The 18,921-nt window shown below is 38.1% G+C and overlaps 1 protein-coding gene across 1 annotated transcript in view; it reads right to left on the bottom strand.

Moving 5' to 3' along the window:
- The window catches only part of IMPG1 (interphotoreceptor matrix proteoglycan 1), a gene marked incomplete at its 5' end in the record, with an annotated part of 87,897 nt that overhangs the window by 6,502 nt on the left and 62,474 nt on the right, over positions 1 to 18,921 (bottom strand). Inside the window, 4 exons of the mRNA XM_087719041.1 lie at positions 4,779 to 4,998; positions 7,093 to 7,625; positions 16,192 to 16,396; positions 18,044 to 18,120. Coding sequence (XP_087575167.1) covers positions 4,779 to 4,998; positions 7,093 to 7,625; positions 16,192 to 16,396; positions 18,044 to 18,120 — 1,035 coding nt within the window. The remainder of the gene's footprint in view (positions 1 to 4,778; positions 4,999 to 7,092; positions 7,626 to 16,191; positions 16,397 to 18,043; positions 18,121 to 18,921) is intronic.

Here is an 18,921-nt window from a genome sequence, read left to right as displayed (position 1 = left end):
TGTGTATAAAATAAAAATTCAACTAAATAACTAAATAACTAACTAAATAACTAAATAACTAAATAACTAAATAACTAAATAACTAAATAACTAAATAACTAAATAACTAAATAACTAAATAACTAAATAACTAAATAACTAAATAACTAAATAACTAAATAACTAAATAACTAAATAACTAAATAACTAAATAACTAAATAACTAATAACTAAATAACGTCTTCCAAAACTCATCAAGCAATCTTAGAATGTCTTCTGTTCTGGCAAACACTCCCTGGAACTATTTTCCATCCTGGGCACCTCAATGGAAGAAATGTAAAAAGTGGACTAAGAAACAAAACTCTTTAGAGTGTCAAATAATAAGGAACTTTGAAAAAGACCTTACTTGACTCAATGGCAGCAACGTAACATCTACAAGACAAACAAGGCAGCATATCAGGAAAAAGGAGAAGTGAACAGCCTGACCTGTTTTATACTGTTAAGTCATGTCAATGAAGCATATCTTTTGTTTTCAGCTCTTCTCCCCCTTAAAAAAAATGTGTCAGGATATTTTTCAGATATGTTTCAGAAGAACTACTTTTATTTCCTCTTGGTTTCAGCTTTATTTGGGCTGTACCCTTTTTTATTTTTTCTCGCAATTCAGTTGATTAAACAATGAAGGCAGGATAATCGCATAGATTAGGCCTCCTCCGAATTCCATCATCCAGCCAGTGTAGACTGGCAACTACTCGGAGGAGAGCCTTCTCGGTGGCTGCTCCGACCCTCTGGAACGAACTCCCCGTGGAGATTCGGACCCTCACCACCCTCAGGTCCTTCCGCGCTGCCTTAAAGATCTGGCTGTCCCAGCTGGCCTGGGGTTAAGATTCTAACCCTACTGGAATTGTGTGGCTGTTGTGGTTTTTTTAATATGTTGTATTGCTTTTATGTTGGTAATTGTTTGTCCTTCCCCCCCCTTTTTTGAACTGTGAGCCGCCCTGAGTCCCCCCAGGGAAAAGGGCGGCATACAAATAAAGGGAAATGAAATGAAATGAAATACAGACTTCTAATTTCATTCCAGAAGAAGAAGAAGATGCCTGCATGCCTTCAAGGGTCTTACCTTACTGTTGTGACTCAGCAGTTCTGCTGAGAGCTTTTTCGGGATACAAAATTCAGTGTTGTGATTCAGCAGTTCTGCTGAGAGCTTTTTCGGGATACAAAATTCAGTATGCAGCTGGGGCTTGTGGGAGGAGGTTTGGAGATAAAAGGACAGATGCTGCCACGCCCCAGTCACTGGAGTCAACGTCGTTCCTTTGTGTGTGTTCCGTGTCTGGTACAATATTGCTTGCTTATTAATCGTGATTAAGCCTGTTACACTTGGAAAAGTGCTTTGGTATTTCATGTAAACCTGATCCGTGGAGACGGTGGAAGAACTGCTGCGTTTGTAAGAGCTTTTGTTTTGAATTCTTATCGGAGAGTGATGTTTATGTTATTTCTGGGCTCGAAGCCAATTTGAACTGAAAACTGATAAAGGAAAGTCCTTTTCAAGTTTGCCTGCCTGTGTTTGTTAATGAGCCGTCAAGGGGGGTGTGTGTCAGAACACCTTACTAAAGAAGAGTATGACCAGAATGGTGAGGGCAGAAGGTAGAGAGAATCTACCTTCAAACATCTCTCCCGCCACTTTGTTTCGCAAAGTGGTTTGGTTTTCACCTAGTAAAGAATCTGAAGACTGGAGAGATCTTCAAGCATCAACTGGATTTTATATTCTCCAAAACAGGAAAACTAATTGTTTATTCTTAGGAATAATTCTGACTTAAAACCATCACAATAGCCCTAATTTAAAGGTCTGCTTACTCCTTTCTTGTTTCATCTCAGACTGTGATTCCATTCAGAGTTCATGATTTCAGCACCATAACTTCTGTTCCTTGTCCCTTCTGTTTTACCATCTTGTCTGATTTTGATAAGCAATTGCAGGGGTCCTTCAATAGCCAGAATTTTGAGAATTGATTGCACATCCATTTTATTCAGTGTCACCCTATCTTTGAATGGCCACTGAACAAATGGATGTAAGCTGAGGACTACCTGTAGAATCTGGCATCCATGCAAACGAAGTTAATTCCAACCTGTTTGTTTGTTTATTTTTATATAGTTTATTACTGCTTGTCTTGACGCATTAAAATTTATGCTCTAACCTTTGAAATCCTGTCCTGCCCTTCCTTGTAGCATCCATATTCTAATTTAAAGGTTGTTAAATGAAGGCGATTCCAGCATTGCCATCAAGACAACCTTTCAATCATAATGTTGGCAATATCAGCAGAATCATGACACCGCTATGTCGATGTATCACTGACAATCTTCTTCAACTGAACATAAATATGGTGTACAAGTGCTTTTGATCTGTGAAAGGGTGAGAACAGATGCTCATGGCAAGATGTATACCATATTTTTAATGACAAAATGTCACAAGGGATTTAAAAAAACAGAATTCTTACAATCCCTGGTATACATCTGTGTGTGAGCACACCAAACGTCTTTGCTTAATTTTTACACCATCTCTAGAGGCTTCCCTGTTCCATCAATCCGTATGTTCTCTTTGCCTATCAGGTTGCTTTCCTCGTTCTTCCACTTTCTCAAACTGCAACTTATTTTCTCTAATTAAGATGTGCCGCTTTTACCCATACATGCAATTTCCTCTATAGCTCAAGCAGATAAACTGTATTTAATATGACTCATCTGCTAAATGTTTCAGCTCATTACATCATAAATCTGAAGTGAAAATCAAGGAAGGAAGTGCTGCGGGCTTGGTGAATTGATTATCAATGGAACAAACAGTAAAATCTCAGCATATATCTGTCTTATAACACATTGACATAGCTTAGTATCATCATTACCATTTTATTACCATATTCTATCATTATTATTGCTTGTTAATGAAGTATTGCTTGTTATTAGGAATTGGATATTGCCATAGTTTTGGTTACATTGGTATTGTGCTAGTTTGATTTCAAGAAATGAATGAATGAATGAATAAATAAATAAAATGAATAAATAAAAGTTTCTCAGTGGTATAATTCTTAGAAAAAGCTTGTTAAGATTCACTTACTATCAAAGACAGTATCAGAGCAAAAGCAGCTGAAAGTAGTACGGATTGGGATATAGTAATGTTAAGTGATTTTTGTATTATATCACAAGAAAATGGAAGCTTTTCAAAGTACTTCTAGATATGCTTCTGGAAACTACAGTTCCCACAAATATTTTCTAATATTCTATCAGATATTTGACTAGACAATAGCAATAGCAATAGCAGTTAGACTTATATACCGCTTCATAGGGCTTTCAGCCCTCTCTAAGCGGTTTACAGAGTCAGCATATCGCCCCCACAGTCTGAGTCCTCATTTCACCCACCTCGGAAGGATGGAAGGCTGAGTCAACCTTGAGCCGGTGAGATTAGAACCGCTGAACTACAGATAACAGTCAGCTGAAGTGGCCTGCAGTACTGCACCCTAACCACTGCGCCTCCTCGACAATGAAGAAAACATCAAAAACGGAGTAGCTGGGCACAGAATTTTGAAGAACCAATAATGATGGAAACATGGGAAAAGATCTAGGTAAGAAATGTAAAATTTACGCAAGCCAAAACTTGAGAGACAATTTTTATAAGATGTTTTATAGATGGCATTTAGATCCTAAAAAATTAGCTTGTATGTATCTGAACTTACAATCTAAATGCTGGAGATGTGATTGTGCTGATGTATTATCATATATGATGGACTTGTAAAAAAGTCAAAAGCATTTTGGATAAAAATATGATGGATTACTAAAAATATTCTTAAAAAGAGGATAAAGTTTACTCCTCAGTTATTCCTGTTAGGTATAATTACAGACTGTACAATTATAGAGACTAATTTGATTTTGAATTTAACAACGGCAGCAAGATTGTTGGTCGCGCACTACTGGAAGAACGAAGAATTGCCTACTATTCAAGAATGGACATTAAAAGTAACAAATTTAGCAGAGATGGCTAAAATATCAGCGTAACTCAAGGACCATTCAGATGAGAAATACAAGTTGGAATGGAGAAGATGGACTGATTATATTCAAAATAAATATGGGACTAAGAAATTTCAGTTAGCTTATGAATGAATGAACAAGGAATGTTAAATCTTATATAAAGTTAGCTTTATAAAAGGGGAGTTAAAGCATAAGCGAAGGCATGATGCTAAAGTTAGTTAGCTTCTATAGCAATAGCAGTAGACTTATATACCGCTTCATAGGCCTTTCAGGCCTCTCTAAGCGGTTTACAGAGAGTCAGCATATTGCCCCCAACAATCTGGGTCCTCATTTTACCCACCTCGGAAGGATGGAAGGCTGAGTCAACCCTGAGCCGGTGAGATTTGAACCGCTGACCTGCTGATCTAGCAGTAGCCTGCAGTGCTGCATTTAACCACTGCGCCACCTAGCTTATTTTAGTGTATGATTGTTAAATGTTTATACCCTGTATTTGCTCGGGGAGATTGGGGTGGGAGGGTGGGAGGGGATGTGGGATTGGAGGAGAGGGAGGGAAGGGAAAAGATATACAATTGTAAAACTTATTAAAACTTTTTAATAAAAAAAAACGGAGTAGCTCCACCAGCAATAAAGTCTCTCTTTGTCATCATATTATTTTACAAGCGTCCTCAAAATATACTGCATTCCACGTAGTTTTACTAGATAGTTATCTATTTATTTATCTATGAAGAACAATGAACAGGGCTTAGAGGAAAGCAATATTCTCCTGTTTTCTGTTTCACTTTTTCTATTACCTGGCTCTATTTCAAGAGAAGAGCTGTCAATTTGCAAGTTAAGACGCCGAGCAGCTGCATTGCAGAAATCTTCCAACACACAGTGAACAGCCTTGGTGATGTTGTATGGCACCGACTCCACAAACTTCATTTTGCTATTTACAATCACGCTTCCATTGCGGAAATTCAGAATTTCCAACTGCTTAAATCCTGTAAGATTGGATTCTAGGTAGGGAACCAGCTGAAAAATGAAAGACAATTATGCTACATGATGTCACACACACTCACTATTTATTTTGAGAAATACAAATTTACTCTGTTTCACTGATGCTATTAGCTGATTTTACAAGTAATAACCAAGTCAAGTTTCTGAATTAGCCTTTCAGTGGCAGCTCTCAAGATAGATATTTTAAATTTAAAACAATCAAGACAGCTAGAGTGCTCTTCTGATACAAATTCCATTCACAGGATGCAGTACAGTTAAAAAGAAATCAATGACATTTAAGTCTACTTAAATGTAAATTACAGTTGTATGAGTGTTTCCTTTAATTTCATATGGATTTCCCCCATGATAGGTTATACAGGTAGAAAGAATGAGCTCCACATTTGTGAAACATATAAGCAACAAAATATTGGACTAAATGGGACTTTGTCTGATCTAGTAGGGACAATTCTTACATTCTTATATAATTCTGTTTGTCATTCCACAATGGTTACTTGAGTTTCTATATTATACAAAATATTGTTCACATGTACTTTCAGGGCAATGAGATGAACATTCAATTTCACCTAGACTTTGCATTAGAACATAATATAAGGATATATTTGGACAAAGAACTAAATTAATAGTCATCTGTAAATTATTATGCTCTTTGAAATTTATGTACTTTCATAGGATTGAACTGTAAGTACAGTAAAACCAATACAATATTGACTGCTGCTATTTTCAGGTCAAATAAACATTATAACCTCAAACACACATTTCTTTCCATTAACTTGTATTCTCACACTTGAAAAAAGCAATACATTTATCTTCTATCACTTTCCAACTTTTCTCCCTTCCTAGTTCATTTTGGCATCAGAACTGGAAATAAAATTGGCTGTAAATAGTATGGATCTAAGAAACTGGAAAATACATCCCAAAATAACATTTAAAAAATCTCAAAAATCTAAGTAAGTGAATATTGATGGGGAAAAACCATAAGGAAATTTCAGGGCTTTAAACTAATCCATCCTTCCTTCCTTCCTTCCTTCCTTCCTTCCTTCCTTCCTTCCTTCCTTCCTTCCTTCCTTCCTTCCTTCCTCCCTCCCTCCCTCCCTCCCTCCCTCCCTCCCTCCCTCCCTCCCGTCCTTCCTTGGTGTCTAACCTTGGCAACTTTAAGACCTGTGGATTTAAACTTGGCAACTTTAAGACCTGTGGATTTAAATTTGGCAACTTTAAGACTTGTGGATTTAAACTTGGCAACTTTAAGACCTGTGGACTCGCAGAACCAGAATTCCCTAGCCAACCATGCTGGCCAGAGAATTCTGGAAGTTAAATCCACAAGTCTTAAAGTTGCCAAGGTTCGACATCCTTGGATTACATAGATAGATCTTCTCTAGGATAACCTATTCCCAGCCTTGTCCTTCAAGTCCTCCAATGGTGCACTCCCCACCACTGTAATAAAATCCTTGTTTCTGGTTACCCCCTTATCCTTCCTTCCTTCCTTCCTTCCTTCCTTCCTTCCTTCCTTCCTTCCTTCCTTCCTTCCTTCCACCTGGTTGTGTCAGCAGGCCTTGGGTTGATGAGCTCCCTTCCCCTCTCGACAGGTGTGGTTGTTGGCTATCTTAAATGCTTGTCTTGTATTTGTGTGTTCCCTTTCCTGCTTGAGTTGTTCGCTGCCCTGAGTCCCTTTTGGGAATATGGCAGCATATAAATAAAACAAACCTCAACCTCATCCACCCTTCCTTCCTTCCTTCCTTCCTTCCTTCCTTCCTTCCTTCCTTCCTTCCTTCCTTCCTTCGCTCCCTCCCTCCCTTCTGGAAGGAAGAAAAGAAGGAATGACTAGTAAGCAAGGAGCAATGATTAACCACTGCTGTACTGTTGCCAAGAAAACAGGAATATATACTTGTTGTCACTAGGGGCCAAGATGAACTTGAGGAGCAGTACATAGAACGGAGGAAATAATACATGAAGGTTGAGATAGGAAGGAGAAGGAACTCTAGTTCACTTCTGAATACATTTTCCCCTATCAATTCCATTTGTTTTTAATGCGAGGTATAACGTTCTAAGATTTCTCTTAGGTGTGGGGGTGAGGGATTATCCACAAGTTCAATACCATCCTTTGTCACCTACCAGCTGTACGAACTGTTGTTCGAGTGCTTTGTATTCAGGGGAACTCTGATTGAAGAGGTCATTGGAAAAGCGCATGTTGGTCACTCTCAAGCTGAAGAATACCACCAGCTCTTGGCTTTGGATTGCAGCTGTCATGGAGCTTGTGGCTATATACTTCAGGGTAGGAGCTGGAGTCATACCTGGGGATTCTGGCAATGTATGGTAGCCACTTCCCTCCTCCTCCTCCTCCACTGTCACTGGGGCCATCATGTCAGTGATAACTAAGTCAGTGGCAAGGTCCTGCACTCCTGTTTCAAAATCAGTTGAGGTTGCCCACATGGAGCTTGTGGCTTCAAAAAAATGGCCCATGTCAGTGGAAGGGCCACTGGAGGTAGGGCCACTGGAGGTATCTGCTGGCAATAAAGTCAACTGATCTGTAGGCTCCAAAATATCATCTCTTGGAAGAAGGGTGGAATGAATGATAGGTGGGATTGTGGTCAAGGGCAGCAACTCCTCCTCCCCTGAAGATTCCAGTTCTTCTGTAGTCTTTTCCTCTAAAAAGGAAGTAACAGAATAACAGAGTTGGAAGGGACCTCGGAGGTCTTCTAGTCCAACCTCCTGCTAAAGCAGGAGACTCTATACAATTTCAGACAAAAGGCTGTCCAGTCTCTTCTTGAAAAGCTCCAGTGTTGAAGCACCCACAACTTCTGAAGGCAAGCTGCTCCACTGGTTAATTGTTCTCACTGTCAGGAAATAAACTAGGTTTGATTTTTTTTTTAAAGCAACAGTGATTTGTTTCCTACCTGACTGGATACAAATCCTTTCAGACTGATTTGGAATGCAATGCAAAAATATGTTAATAGAGTTATATAAATGTGCAATAAGCTTATAAGAAGCTGAAAAATTGGAGGTAGTAGCCCAAAGAGAAGGAGGCAGAGTAAATGTAGTTGAAGTGGGTTAATTGTTGCCTTGTTTTACACTTTCTCAGGATGAAAACTAAGTAATTTTATCTGAGCTGAATTTACACAACATGTTTAGTTTAATACCTTGCTAAACAAATGCATGTACATTGACACAGAACCTGGACTTTGAAACAGATATCATTTTGGGTTCCTGGATTTGTGACCTAGAAGATCCTTAATACAGATACCAAATAATCTGTAAAACTCTTTTATACATACCTGTTCTGACCACCCTCGTTCCACACCAAAGCACACTCCGAGCCAAAGATAAGTTATGGCATTTAATTAACAGACAGACAGGTCCTTGGCAGCAAACCGGCACAGACAAGTTTGGGCAGCAATAAACACAGATAAGGCTTGGCAGCAATACACCCTGCCAAGCTCATAACAATGTTCTCCAACATTCGTTCCTGCATTGACTTCCGAACAGGTGCGAATTGGTAGGAACCCAGCTCTGTTTTTCACCCTCTGGAGGCTTCAGGGAGACTTCAGGGAAGCCTCCAGAAGGTGAAAAAGGACCGAAAATTAAGGCCGAAATCAGCTGGCCAGCATGCGCATGCACACTGGAGCTGACAGGGCAACATCTCGTGTGCCCTAAGAAATAGCTCCGTGTGCCACCTGCACCATCACGGACCTATACCATTTCAGACAGGTGACTGTCCAGTCTCTTCTTAAAAACCTCCAGTGATGGGGTGCCCATGATTTCTGGTGGCAAACTGTTCCAATGGTTAATTGTCATCATTGTTAGGAAGTTTCTCCTTAATTCCAGGTTGTTTCTCTCTTTGATTAGTTTCCATCCATTGTTTTTTGTCCTGCCCTCTGGTGTTTTGGGGAATAAGTTGACCCCCTCTTCTTTGTGCTAGTCCCTCAAATATTGGCATACTGCTAGCCAAACCCAGATCCTGCAGCTGTTCTTCATATGTTTTAAGTCTCCCGGCCTTTGATCATCTTTGTTGCTCTTCTCTGCACTCTTTCTAGAGTCTCCACATCTTTTCTACATCGTGGCGACCAAAATTGGTTGCAATATTCCAGGAGTGGTCTTACTAGGTTTTATAAAGTGGTATTAACACTCCTTGGACCTTGGAGGTCTTCTAGTCCAACCCCCTACCTAGGCAGAAAACCCTACACCACTTCAGACAAATGGTTATCCAACATCTTCTTAAAAACCTCCAGTGTTGGAGCATTCACAACTTCTGGAGGCAAGCTGTTCCACTGATTAATTGTTTAACTGCCAGGAAATTTCTTCTCATTTCTAAGTTGCTTCTCTCCTTAATTAGTTTCCACGCATTGCTTCTTGTTTTACCCTCAGGGATACATTTTAATATATTAAATTTATGGAAGAAATTTTAAAGAGTATCTGGTTGAAGGTAGAATCTTGCTTTGCAATTCTGATTATATTTTTTTTTTAAAAATCTTTCTATATACAATATAATACAATACAACAGCAGAGTTGGAAGGGACCTTGGAGGTCTTCTAGTCCAACCCCCTGCCTAGGCAGGAAACCCTATACCATTTCAAACTGATGGCTGTCCAACATCATCTTAAAGTCTTCTAGTGTTGGGGCATTCACAACTTCTGGAAGCAAGCTGTTCCACTGACTAATTGTTTTAACTGTCAGAAATTTCTCCTTAGTTCTAAGTTGCTTCTCTTCTTGATTAGTTTCCACCCATTGCTTCTTGTTCTACACTCAGGTGCCTTGGAAAATAGTTTGACTCCCTCTTCTTTGTGGCAACCCCTGAGATATTGGAACACTGCTATCATGTCTCCCCTAGTCCTTCTTTCTATTAAACTAGACATCCCCAGTTCCTGCAACCATTCTTCATATGTTTTAGTTTCCAGTCCCCTAATCATCTTTGTTGCTCTTCTCTGCACTCTTTCTAGAGTCTCCACATCTTTTCTACATCGTTGTGACCAAAACTGAATGCAGTATTCCAAGTGTGGCCTTACCAAGGCATTATTAAGTGGTATTAACACTTCACGTGATTTTGATTCTATGCCTCTGTTTATACAATCCAGGATTATATTAGCTACTATACACTGCTGGCTCCTATTCAATTGATTATCCAAGGTCCCTCTCACAGTGACTGTTTTTGAGCCAGGTCTCACCTAATTTGTACTTATATCTTTGATTTTTTTTTTCTGCCTAAGTGTAAAATTTTGCTTTTCTCCAGATTAAAATTCATTTCGTTGGATAGGGCCCATTGCCTGCCCCGCTGCAATCAGCAAAGCAAATTTGTGCCTTAAATGAAGGTTCAAATCAGAAACCAGAAGATGCTATGTAAAACAAAACAGCCAAACTTGTTCAAGTAGCAGTGGGGTCTCCAGTTCAAAATTATCTCGGAGAAATCACAGAAGAGACAAAGGATGAGTTGATTTTCCTTTGTTGAAGCAGTATTTCTAAGCTTCGGTGAGAGAAGCAGAGGGTATTTCTGTGTGCTTGCATTTTAGGCAGCTTATGGAATTAATGTTTCCTAATGAGGATTATAAAGTAAGAGCAGTCTCACTGAAGTCTTTAAAAGCACCAACGTTGTGTAAGTCTAATTAGATAACTACAAAAAAAGAGAGAGGGCTATTATAGCAGGTCAGTAGTTAAATGAAACAGGTTGACTTTTCTATTTATCTTAAACCCATATGTAATTCATTTAAGCTGAATGCCACTAAACAACAACAACAACAATCTATAGGCTACAATCCAACATAGAATTAAAGCTGATTTTCTACATTATTTAAGATTCAGCCCCACCGAACTCAATGGACTTACTTCTAAGTTGAGCTTTATCAGGTTATGATGACAAATAGACTATGCTAGATTGTAGTTTTCTTTGGAGCCTAAAAGTAGCACAGCAATATTTCATTTCGTATATGTAGGCAATTTTTCAATAATTCACAAGTTAGTTCGCTGGAATCCTACGTGGTAAAGAAGAATATTGCCTACTTTCCTTAAATATGTTTTCTCTCTGACTTTTGGGGTGCAGTTTCTGCTCTTTAGCATGTAGAATTCAATCCATTGGTATTTACTTGCATTGCCAACTTGCCATTTCTTGCATTTTTATCGAGAAGTTCCATTTTATGCTTGTGATTTCAGCCTGTGTTACATTCTAATCTGTAAGTCAACTTTTTACGAGAAAAGAGCTTAAACTGATAGATCATGAAAGTTCAACTCCAATTAAAAACAGATTTCATGTCAAACTAAATAAGTTGTTCATTCCCTGAAAGCAACAAATATGCATATTTTTATTATATAAATAGTAAGTGGAGATGGAAAAAAAATGAGCCAAGCATCTATTAGAGTTGGACCACAGGAGAAAAGGGGGTTAAGTTCTCTTCCCTGCCATGTTCTTGACCAGAAACCTCTTTCAGAAGTTATTAGCTAAAGTCCCAAAGGTTTTTTTCAAGAGGCAACAGGACTTTCTGGTTTTTCTTTTTGAAGATGTTTCGCCTCTCATCCAAGAAGCTTCTTCAGCTCTGTGCTGAAGAAGCTTCTTGGATGAGAAATGAAACTTCTTCAAGGAAAAAACAGAAAGTCCAGTTGCCTCTTGAAAAAGCACCTTTGGGACAACCATGACCTGGATGACTGAGAATCTCCATAGACATTTAACTGAAGAGAACTGTCCACCAGTACCACTAGGAAACGTTTTTTAAACACAAAACAAAATAACTCCTGAAAAGCAATTTTTTGGGCAGCCTTCTCCTTTCGCTTCCATTAACCTTCAGATTGATCGGGTTTCCCTCAGCTGTATTTTACATATGAGATTTATGCACAACTGGATGGTTATGCATAAATACACATCCATTAAACGGTTTCCTTTGGAGTAAGGGAATAGCACGCAGGAAGTGGTGAGTGGCCTGCGGTGGTGCTGGGCCAAGCAGAGAGTACAAATCCGTCCTTAGGTATCAGCGTAAAGGGCGAGATTTAAAAAAAATCTTAACATTTCGCTGTGTGGTTTTCAATGTCCTTTGGAGTCTTTGAAGGGAAAGATGAACACACTTTGTGGCATGGCTCTCTGACCCACTCACGTCACTTCTAGAAGCTTAGCTGCACAGAGGTCAAAGAGAGCTAAGACAACTTAGAACTGAGCAACAGAGAAATATATATGCTGAAGTGGAAATTCGAGGTTCTGTCAATACTTTTTAATAAACCAAAACTTAAAAAGTATATCTTGTACATCACTGACTTTCAAATTATGCACATTGCCTATGCAAATCTGGTTAGCGGTTTGCAGCACGAGCTATTTCTCCTCAGAGGAAATAGAGGCGTTTACCTCCAAGGCTTTTGACATATTGAGAGTACATGTATATTTGTGAGTGAGGATAGAATTTGGTAGCTTTTTAAAATTACATTTTAGGAGGTCAACATTTAACAATATTGTTTATCTGTAATGGAAGAAGTAAGCGTCCATATTAAAGCTTAAAAGGGAAGTTTAAAACACGTATTTCTGCTGTTGTGGTCAGTATGCTATGGTGATAGATTGGATAGAAATGACCAAACCTTTGATTAGCTAATTTAATAGCCAGAAATTTAGAATCTGTAGTATAAGGCTTACAAAAACTAACAAAGTGTAATTAGCACATGGAGAAGTGACATAGAAGAATAAATCAAGATTCCTAAAAGAAAGAACAAAGCTAGCAAAGATTTGTTTTTAAAGAAAAGCATCAACCAAGCTGATTTGATTGCAATAGTTGTTTTCCCTAATGTTTATCTGTGTTCCTTTCGATGTATACAGGACCATTAGCCATGGCACATTCTAATTGGCTTGAGTAGACAATAGAACAACAGAGTTGGAAGGGACCTTGGAGGTCTTCTAGTCCAACCCCCTGCCTAGGCAGAAAACCCTACACCACTTCAGACAAATGGTTATCCAACATCTTCTTAAAGACTTCCAGTGTTGGAGCATTCACAACTTCTGGAGGCAAGATGTTCCACTGATTAATTGTTCTAACTGCCAGGAAATTTCTTCTCATTTCTAAGTTGCTTCTCTCCTTGATTAGTTTCCACCCATTGCTTCTTGTTTTACCCTCAGGAGTACATTTTAATATATTAAATTTATGGAAGAAATTTTAAAGAGTATCTGGTTGAAGGTAGAATCTTGCTTTGCAATTCTGATTATATATTTTTTTTAAAAATCTTTCTATATACAATATAATACAATACAACAGCAGAGTTGGAAGGGACCTTGGAGGTCTTCTAGTCCAATCCCCTGCCTAGGCAGGAAACCCTACACCATTTCAAACTGATGGCTGTCCAACATCATCTTAAAGTCTTTCAGTGTTGGGGCATTCACAACTTCTGGAGGCAAGCTGTTCCACTGATTAATTGTTTTAACTGTCAGAAATTTCTCCTTATTTCTAAGTTGCTTCTCTCCTTGATTAGTTTCCACCCATTGCTTCTTGTTCTACACTCAGGTGCCTTGGAAAATAGTTTGACTCCCTCTTCTTTGTGGCAACCCCTGAGATATTGGAACACTGCTATCATGTCTCCCCTAGTCCTTCTTTCTATTAAACTAGACATCCCCAGTTCCTGCAACCATTTTTCATATGTTTTAGTCTCCAGTCCCCTAATCATCTTTGTTGCTCTTCTCTGCACTCTTTCTAGAGTCTCAGCATCTTTTCTACATCGTGGCGACCAAAACTGAATGCAGTATTCCAAGTGTGGCCTTACCAAGGCATTATAAAGTGGTATTAACACTTCACGTGATCTTGATTCTATCCCTCTGTTTATGCTGTCTAGAACTGTGTTGGCTTTTTTGGCAGCTGCTGCACATATGTTGAAGATTAGTTTGTAACATTCCTAGGACTGAAAATCTAAATGTAATTACCATAAAAATGGTTTTGCTGGAAAAAAAATCAAGGTGAATTTCAAAACTTCCAGGAGAAATCCTGGAATAGAGCACCAATTTTAAAAGTCCCTCATAAGTGCATGTTAAACTAAATTCAGTACATATATAGAGAGACGATACGCAGTCTAATATCATGTTTCATATCCTCAAAATATAAAATATAAATTTATATATTTATATATTTTAAATATAAAATATTAATCAAAGGAAAGTTGCAGGTGAACTTATTTTTTTTAATCTTCTGTGTACTGACTTCATGACATTTTTAACATCTGTAGCAAGAAACAATATTTGCAAACAGTAAATAATACTTGTGATAGAAACATTAACAGTGATTATCAACTTCTGATCATAGAGAATCTATGAAAATTTATGAAAGAGTATGCAAATTGATCTCTTCTTACTGCCATACCTTATACATCCAAAATATTTTTTTAAAAATACCTTTACATTATTTAGGATTAGATATTCAGAGCCACACTTTCTTCCAATACAAATTTCCAAACAGAAATACTTCATCAAAGTCTACATTATTGCTGGTCGGCTGATGTGTGCTGTATGATCTTGACATGTGAAGCCAGCATATTCACAGAATGGGAAACTCTCTTCCCAATAAACAACCGACATTGTTCTCATCATGGACATGTCAAGAGTCAATTGCACAATTTCTAATCAGAGGAGGAATCAATGACACATCTTGATGCACTTTCAATTTCTCTGAAATTACTGCCACTGGCCAGGGTGATTATGTGTCAAGAGTCCTTTCAACTCAAAACTGTTATTGATTTCAGGAAGTCAATATCAGTCTGTCGAGATGTTTGGAATGTGCCAAACATATGAATTGACTAGATAGGCATTCCACAGAAAGCACAAGCATTTAAATTTCCAATGCAAAGTTCTAAATATGCATAGAGTATATTTTGGAGATTATGGAGGGGTGTAATTCCCATACGGAAGCAAAGGCTCTTATTTGTATGTTTTGTTTCTTAGCAGCGTTACCAGATATATTCCTTCACACACAGACTCATTCATTCATTCATCTGTTCTTTCGTTCGTTCATTCATTCATTCATTCATTCATTCATTCATTCATTCATTCATTCATTCATTCATTCATAGAATGTATTTAAATACCCTTTTCATCCTTGTGATTTTACGTGGCTCATGACAAAAAACACAACATAAAAATAAATTAGAAATGTTGGAAAAACCCCTAAATAAATCGATCTCATTATCAAATTTCTGTACAGGACAGGTTCTACTGACAGCCTGGCTCCAGTGTTTTAGAAAAAAACCATATCTTGAAGCTTTTCCAGAAGATTAAAAGGGATGGGATAATTCTGATATCAGGGGAAGGAGCTGTTCACAAGGCAGCTATATCTTAGAAAAACAAATACATTTGCAGAGATTAATAAAATAAATTTATGTATCATTTCTGTAATGACAACAATGACAAACATTAACTAAACCAAAATCAAATGTTTATTTTTAAGAGAATTATTCCAAAAGAATGTGTTTAAACATTAGCTAATCCTGTTGAGAAATGAATGGAAATAAATTCTCATGAATCAGTAGCAAAATTTATTAAAATGAGAATATTTGTAGTTTTTTAAAAAATACACCTTCATTTTAGTCAATCAAAAATGGCAGAGTCTTCTCCATACTCATTCAACTAGGAAGAATATTGCCAAGAAATTACTGTTTTTTCTTTATTTTAAGGTATCTCATATTTTTCTTATTTCCCTCTCCTTCCGCCATATTTTCATCATTCTGAATAATAGAATTTAAGCTGTTTTAAAGTAACTGTTTTAAAATCGGGATTAGGAATCTCTCTCCATTGTTTAAAATAATATTCAAAGATGAAATTAAGTATTGTTTGTGACTGACCTTGGCTTCATAAGAGGCAATTGTTATCATTTAAATGTCATTTTATACTTATTTATTTCTGATCCTTGAATAACATAATTGAACTGAACAGAAACAAAATTGGACATACTTAAGAAAAATGAGAAGGACAAAGAGTTCTTTCTGTGAATTGTTTCTGAAGTAATTGTATGGTGGAAGAACTATTGCCAGTCTAAAACATTCAAAACATGAAATGGAAGTGAGCTTTTCAAACTAAAATTTCTTCCAAATTATTTCAGAAATAAATATCAGTATAACATATAAATTCTGAATGTGATCATCAATAATTTACAGTGGCTGAAGTGGCTGAAATAGAAGACATTTTCACATAAGTAAGTGGTCACTTAAGAGAGTACCCATTTTCTAATTTCTACAGGTTGAGAGAAAGGGATCTGCTACTCAGATCTAACAACTTACTTTGCTCAGAGAGGATGCTGGAAATTGTATATTTTGTTGTTTCTTCTTCAATCTTCTGAGTGGCGATTTCTTTAAATGTTGAAGGAAAGAGAATCCCTGTGGTATCCAAGACAGTAGAAGACATGGTGGAGCCTGGGTAATTTACTTCACTGAAGGTTTTTGTTACTGTTACTACATTTGCATAAATGAAAGGGATTTCAGAAGTCTATAAAAAAAAGAGGAAAAAAATAGTGGCAATATTCATTTATACTTTATTGTGGCCCAAATAAAGTAGGTTTTACTTCTACTTTAAGTATATGCTACAATGTTTAAAATACTCTCCTAAAAGATAAATATCAGCCCATCAGTCTATCCATAAGTATTTCTAAAGGATTATTCATCTATCTTGATTTGCTGTTATAAACAGCAAATCTTGGAAATTCTTGGAATTCAACCAAGAGCTTTTAACTATGGTACAAGCCTTTTTAAGCATGGTTAAATATCACATCTCATGATAGTCTGGTCATCCTATCTCTAGCCAATAGCTGAGATAGCTTAAAATTTAGCAGCTTCCCTTTCATTGATTTCCGTCTTCTTGTCCCAACATAATACTTCTACAACTGTAGAGTTTTGATTGCTAAAGTAGGAATTGGTCTGGCTACTCTTGGCCTTGTTAGATTGCTGCACATATGACCTTTCACTTGAAATCTCTAGCTGGAGTTTTCCACCACCACTACTCTTTTGGCAATGGAAGAATCTGACTCTTTCAAATTGTACTTTCAGAGCACCTATTGAATGGATTGGTTTGTGGGAAGTTATCATCCAGCCCTCTCCCAGAAAAATGAAATATCCTAGGAAATATTGAAAAGGCAGAATATTTCTCTGGATATGAAAAGAAAGAAACATGTTTTAAAAGACAGAATAGTTGCCTGTAGCTTCCTGCCCACCAACACTATTAATGGGCCATTAAGACGGCCAAGCTAGTCCACTTTACATAATAAACACTTCACCAGCAGCTACAGGAAAGCATGATAATATTGGTCCTTTACTCAACTGACCACATGGCATCTGAGAACTCATCCATACCTGGATTCAAAACACAGCCTAGAGAGTAACCCCTGTATGGCCCCATGGGAGTCTGACAACCAATCAGAATACATTTCTTACACAGGAACAGGAAACAGAGAGGTGGGACTGAACAGGTTATAAAAAGCCTAGCAAGCCCCTCCTTCAGCCCTTCTCTTCTTCTACACCAACATTGAAGCATGTGATCACCTTTTCTGTTCAGGGCTCAAGCCATGTGGCCCTGTCCAACAATAAACCATCTTTCCAAGCAGCCTCCATGTCTCCAGTGTCTTTTTCCCCACTTGGAGCTGAACCCAGAAGGACATTTCTTTCATTAGGTTCTAAGTTATTGGAGACCTAGCAGTGAAAGAACCATATCATATCTCTTCCCCTTCCAACCTTGACAATTAAACCCAAGGTTGTCAGAATTTCAGATGCTGGCCTTGGATCACCTCTTCTTTTATTATCGTACCATTACCCTAGTTGATGCTCTTCTATTGTGTTCATCCTCTTCAAAAAACCCCAAATCATTTTTTTGATACCAGATTTTAGGTAGATGTCTAAATCTACCTAAATCCATTCTTCTGTCCTTCAGCTCTGGGCTCAACCTACATTAAGAAAAAATGTCTGGTGTATGTTCTTAGGCTGGTTCTTAGGCTGCCTATGATGAATGGCAGACAAATTCCTGCCAATTACTTTTCTTAGCTGCCCTGTATTTATGTCAGTGCTGAATTGGGGATCAAAGGGATGCTAATCTTATTTACCGTTAAAATTTTGTGGTGGAACAAAGACAATAAATGTTACTCACCAACTCAGCTCCGGCCACAACATCTGTTACCATTGGCTGCATATCATTATTTATATCACTAGGTGGCCTGATGATTTCTGCAAAATGAGACAAAGGAAATGGTCATTTTGGGGTCAAATTTACCTATCAAAACTGACAAAAGCATGTCAATTATTATATAGAATACTGTGTTATAAACACAGCATAGCAGTAAAACTGCTGTCTCGCCCCCTTCTTAGTTATCAGCTGAATCTGTAAGGAGATGCTTCTTAATCTGTGTAACCAAAACATTTTAAAGGGTCTGGTCTGAGCTATCCATGTCCTTGTATTCCACTATGACATATTGGGACTTCTGACTATCTTAGAAAGCTAAACTGATTACCCGCTAATGATAAGTCAACCAATTTGGATTACAGCTACAGAGGAAATGTTTGTATGTTGTTGTATGTTTATTTCATTTATATGCCACCCTTTCCCCCCGAAGGGGGACTCAGGGCGGCTCACAACTCAAACCAGGGAAGGGGGATACAGACAAATTAACAACAACACAAAACAATACATGATTTAAAAACACGCAACAATCATACCATTCGAGATAGGGGCAACGGTTCTTAGCCCCAGGCATGTCGGAACAGCCAGGTTTTAAGGGCTTTGCGGAAGGCCTGGAGGGTGGTGAGGGTGCGAATCTCCATGGGGAGTTCGTTCCAGAGGGTCGGAGCAGCCACAGAGAAGGCTCACCTCCGGGTAGTCACCAGTCGACACTGGCCGGCAGATGGAATTCGGAGGAGGCCTAGTCTGTGGGATCTAATCGGTCTGGTGGAGGTAATTGGCAGGAGGCGGTCTCTCAAGTACCCAGGTCCAATACCATGAAGGGCTTTATAAGTGACGACTAGCGCCTT

This window comes from Thamnophis sirtalis, unplaced genomic scaffold, assembly GCF_051295495.1.
Source record: "Thamnophis sirtalis isolate CommonGarterSnake01/CBP01778 unplaced genomic scaffold, rThaSir2_p1.2 scaffold_6, whole genome shotgun sequence".
NCBI classification, from domain to species: domain Eukaryota; kingdom Metazoa; phylum Chordata; class Lepidosauria; order Squamata; family Natricidae; genus Thamnophis; species Thamnophis sirtalis.
This window is presented reverse-complemented; position numbering and strand designations above follow the sequence as displayed.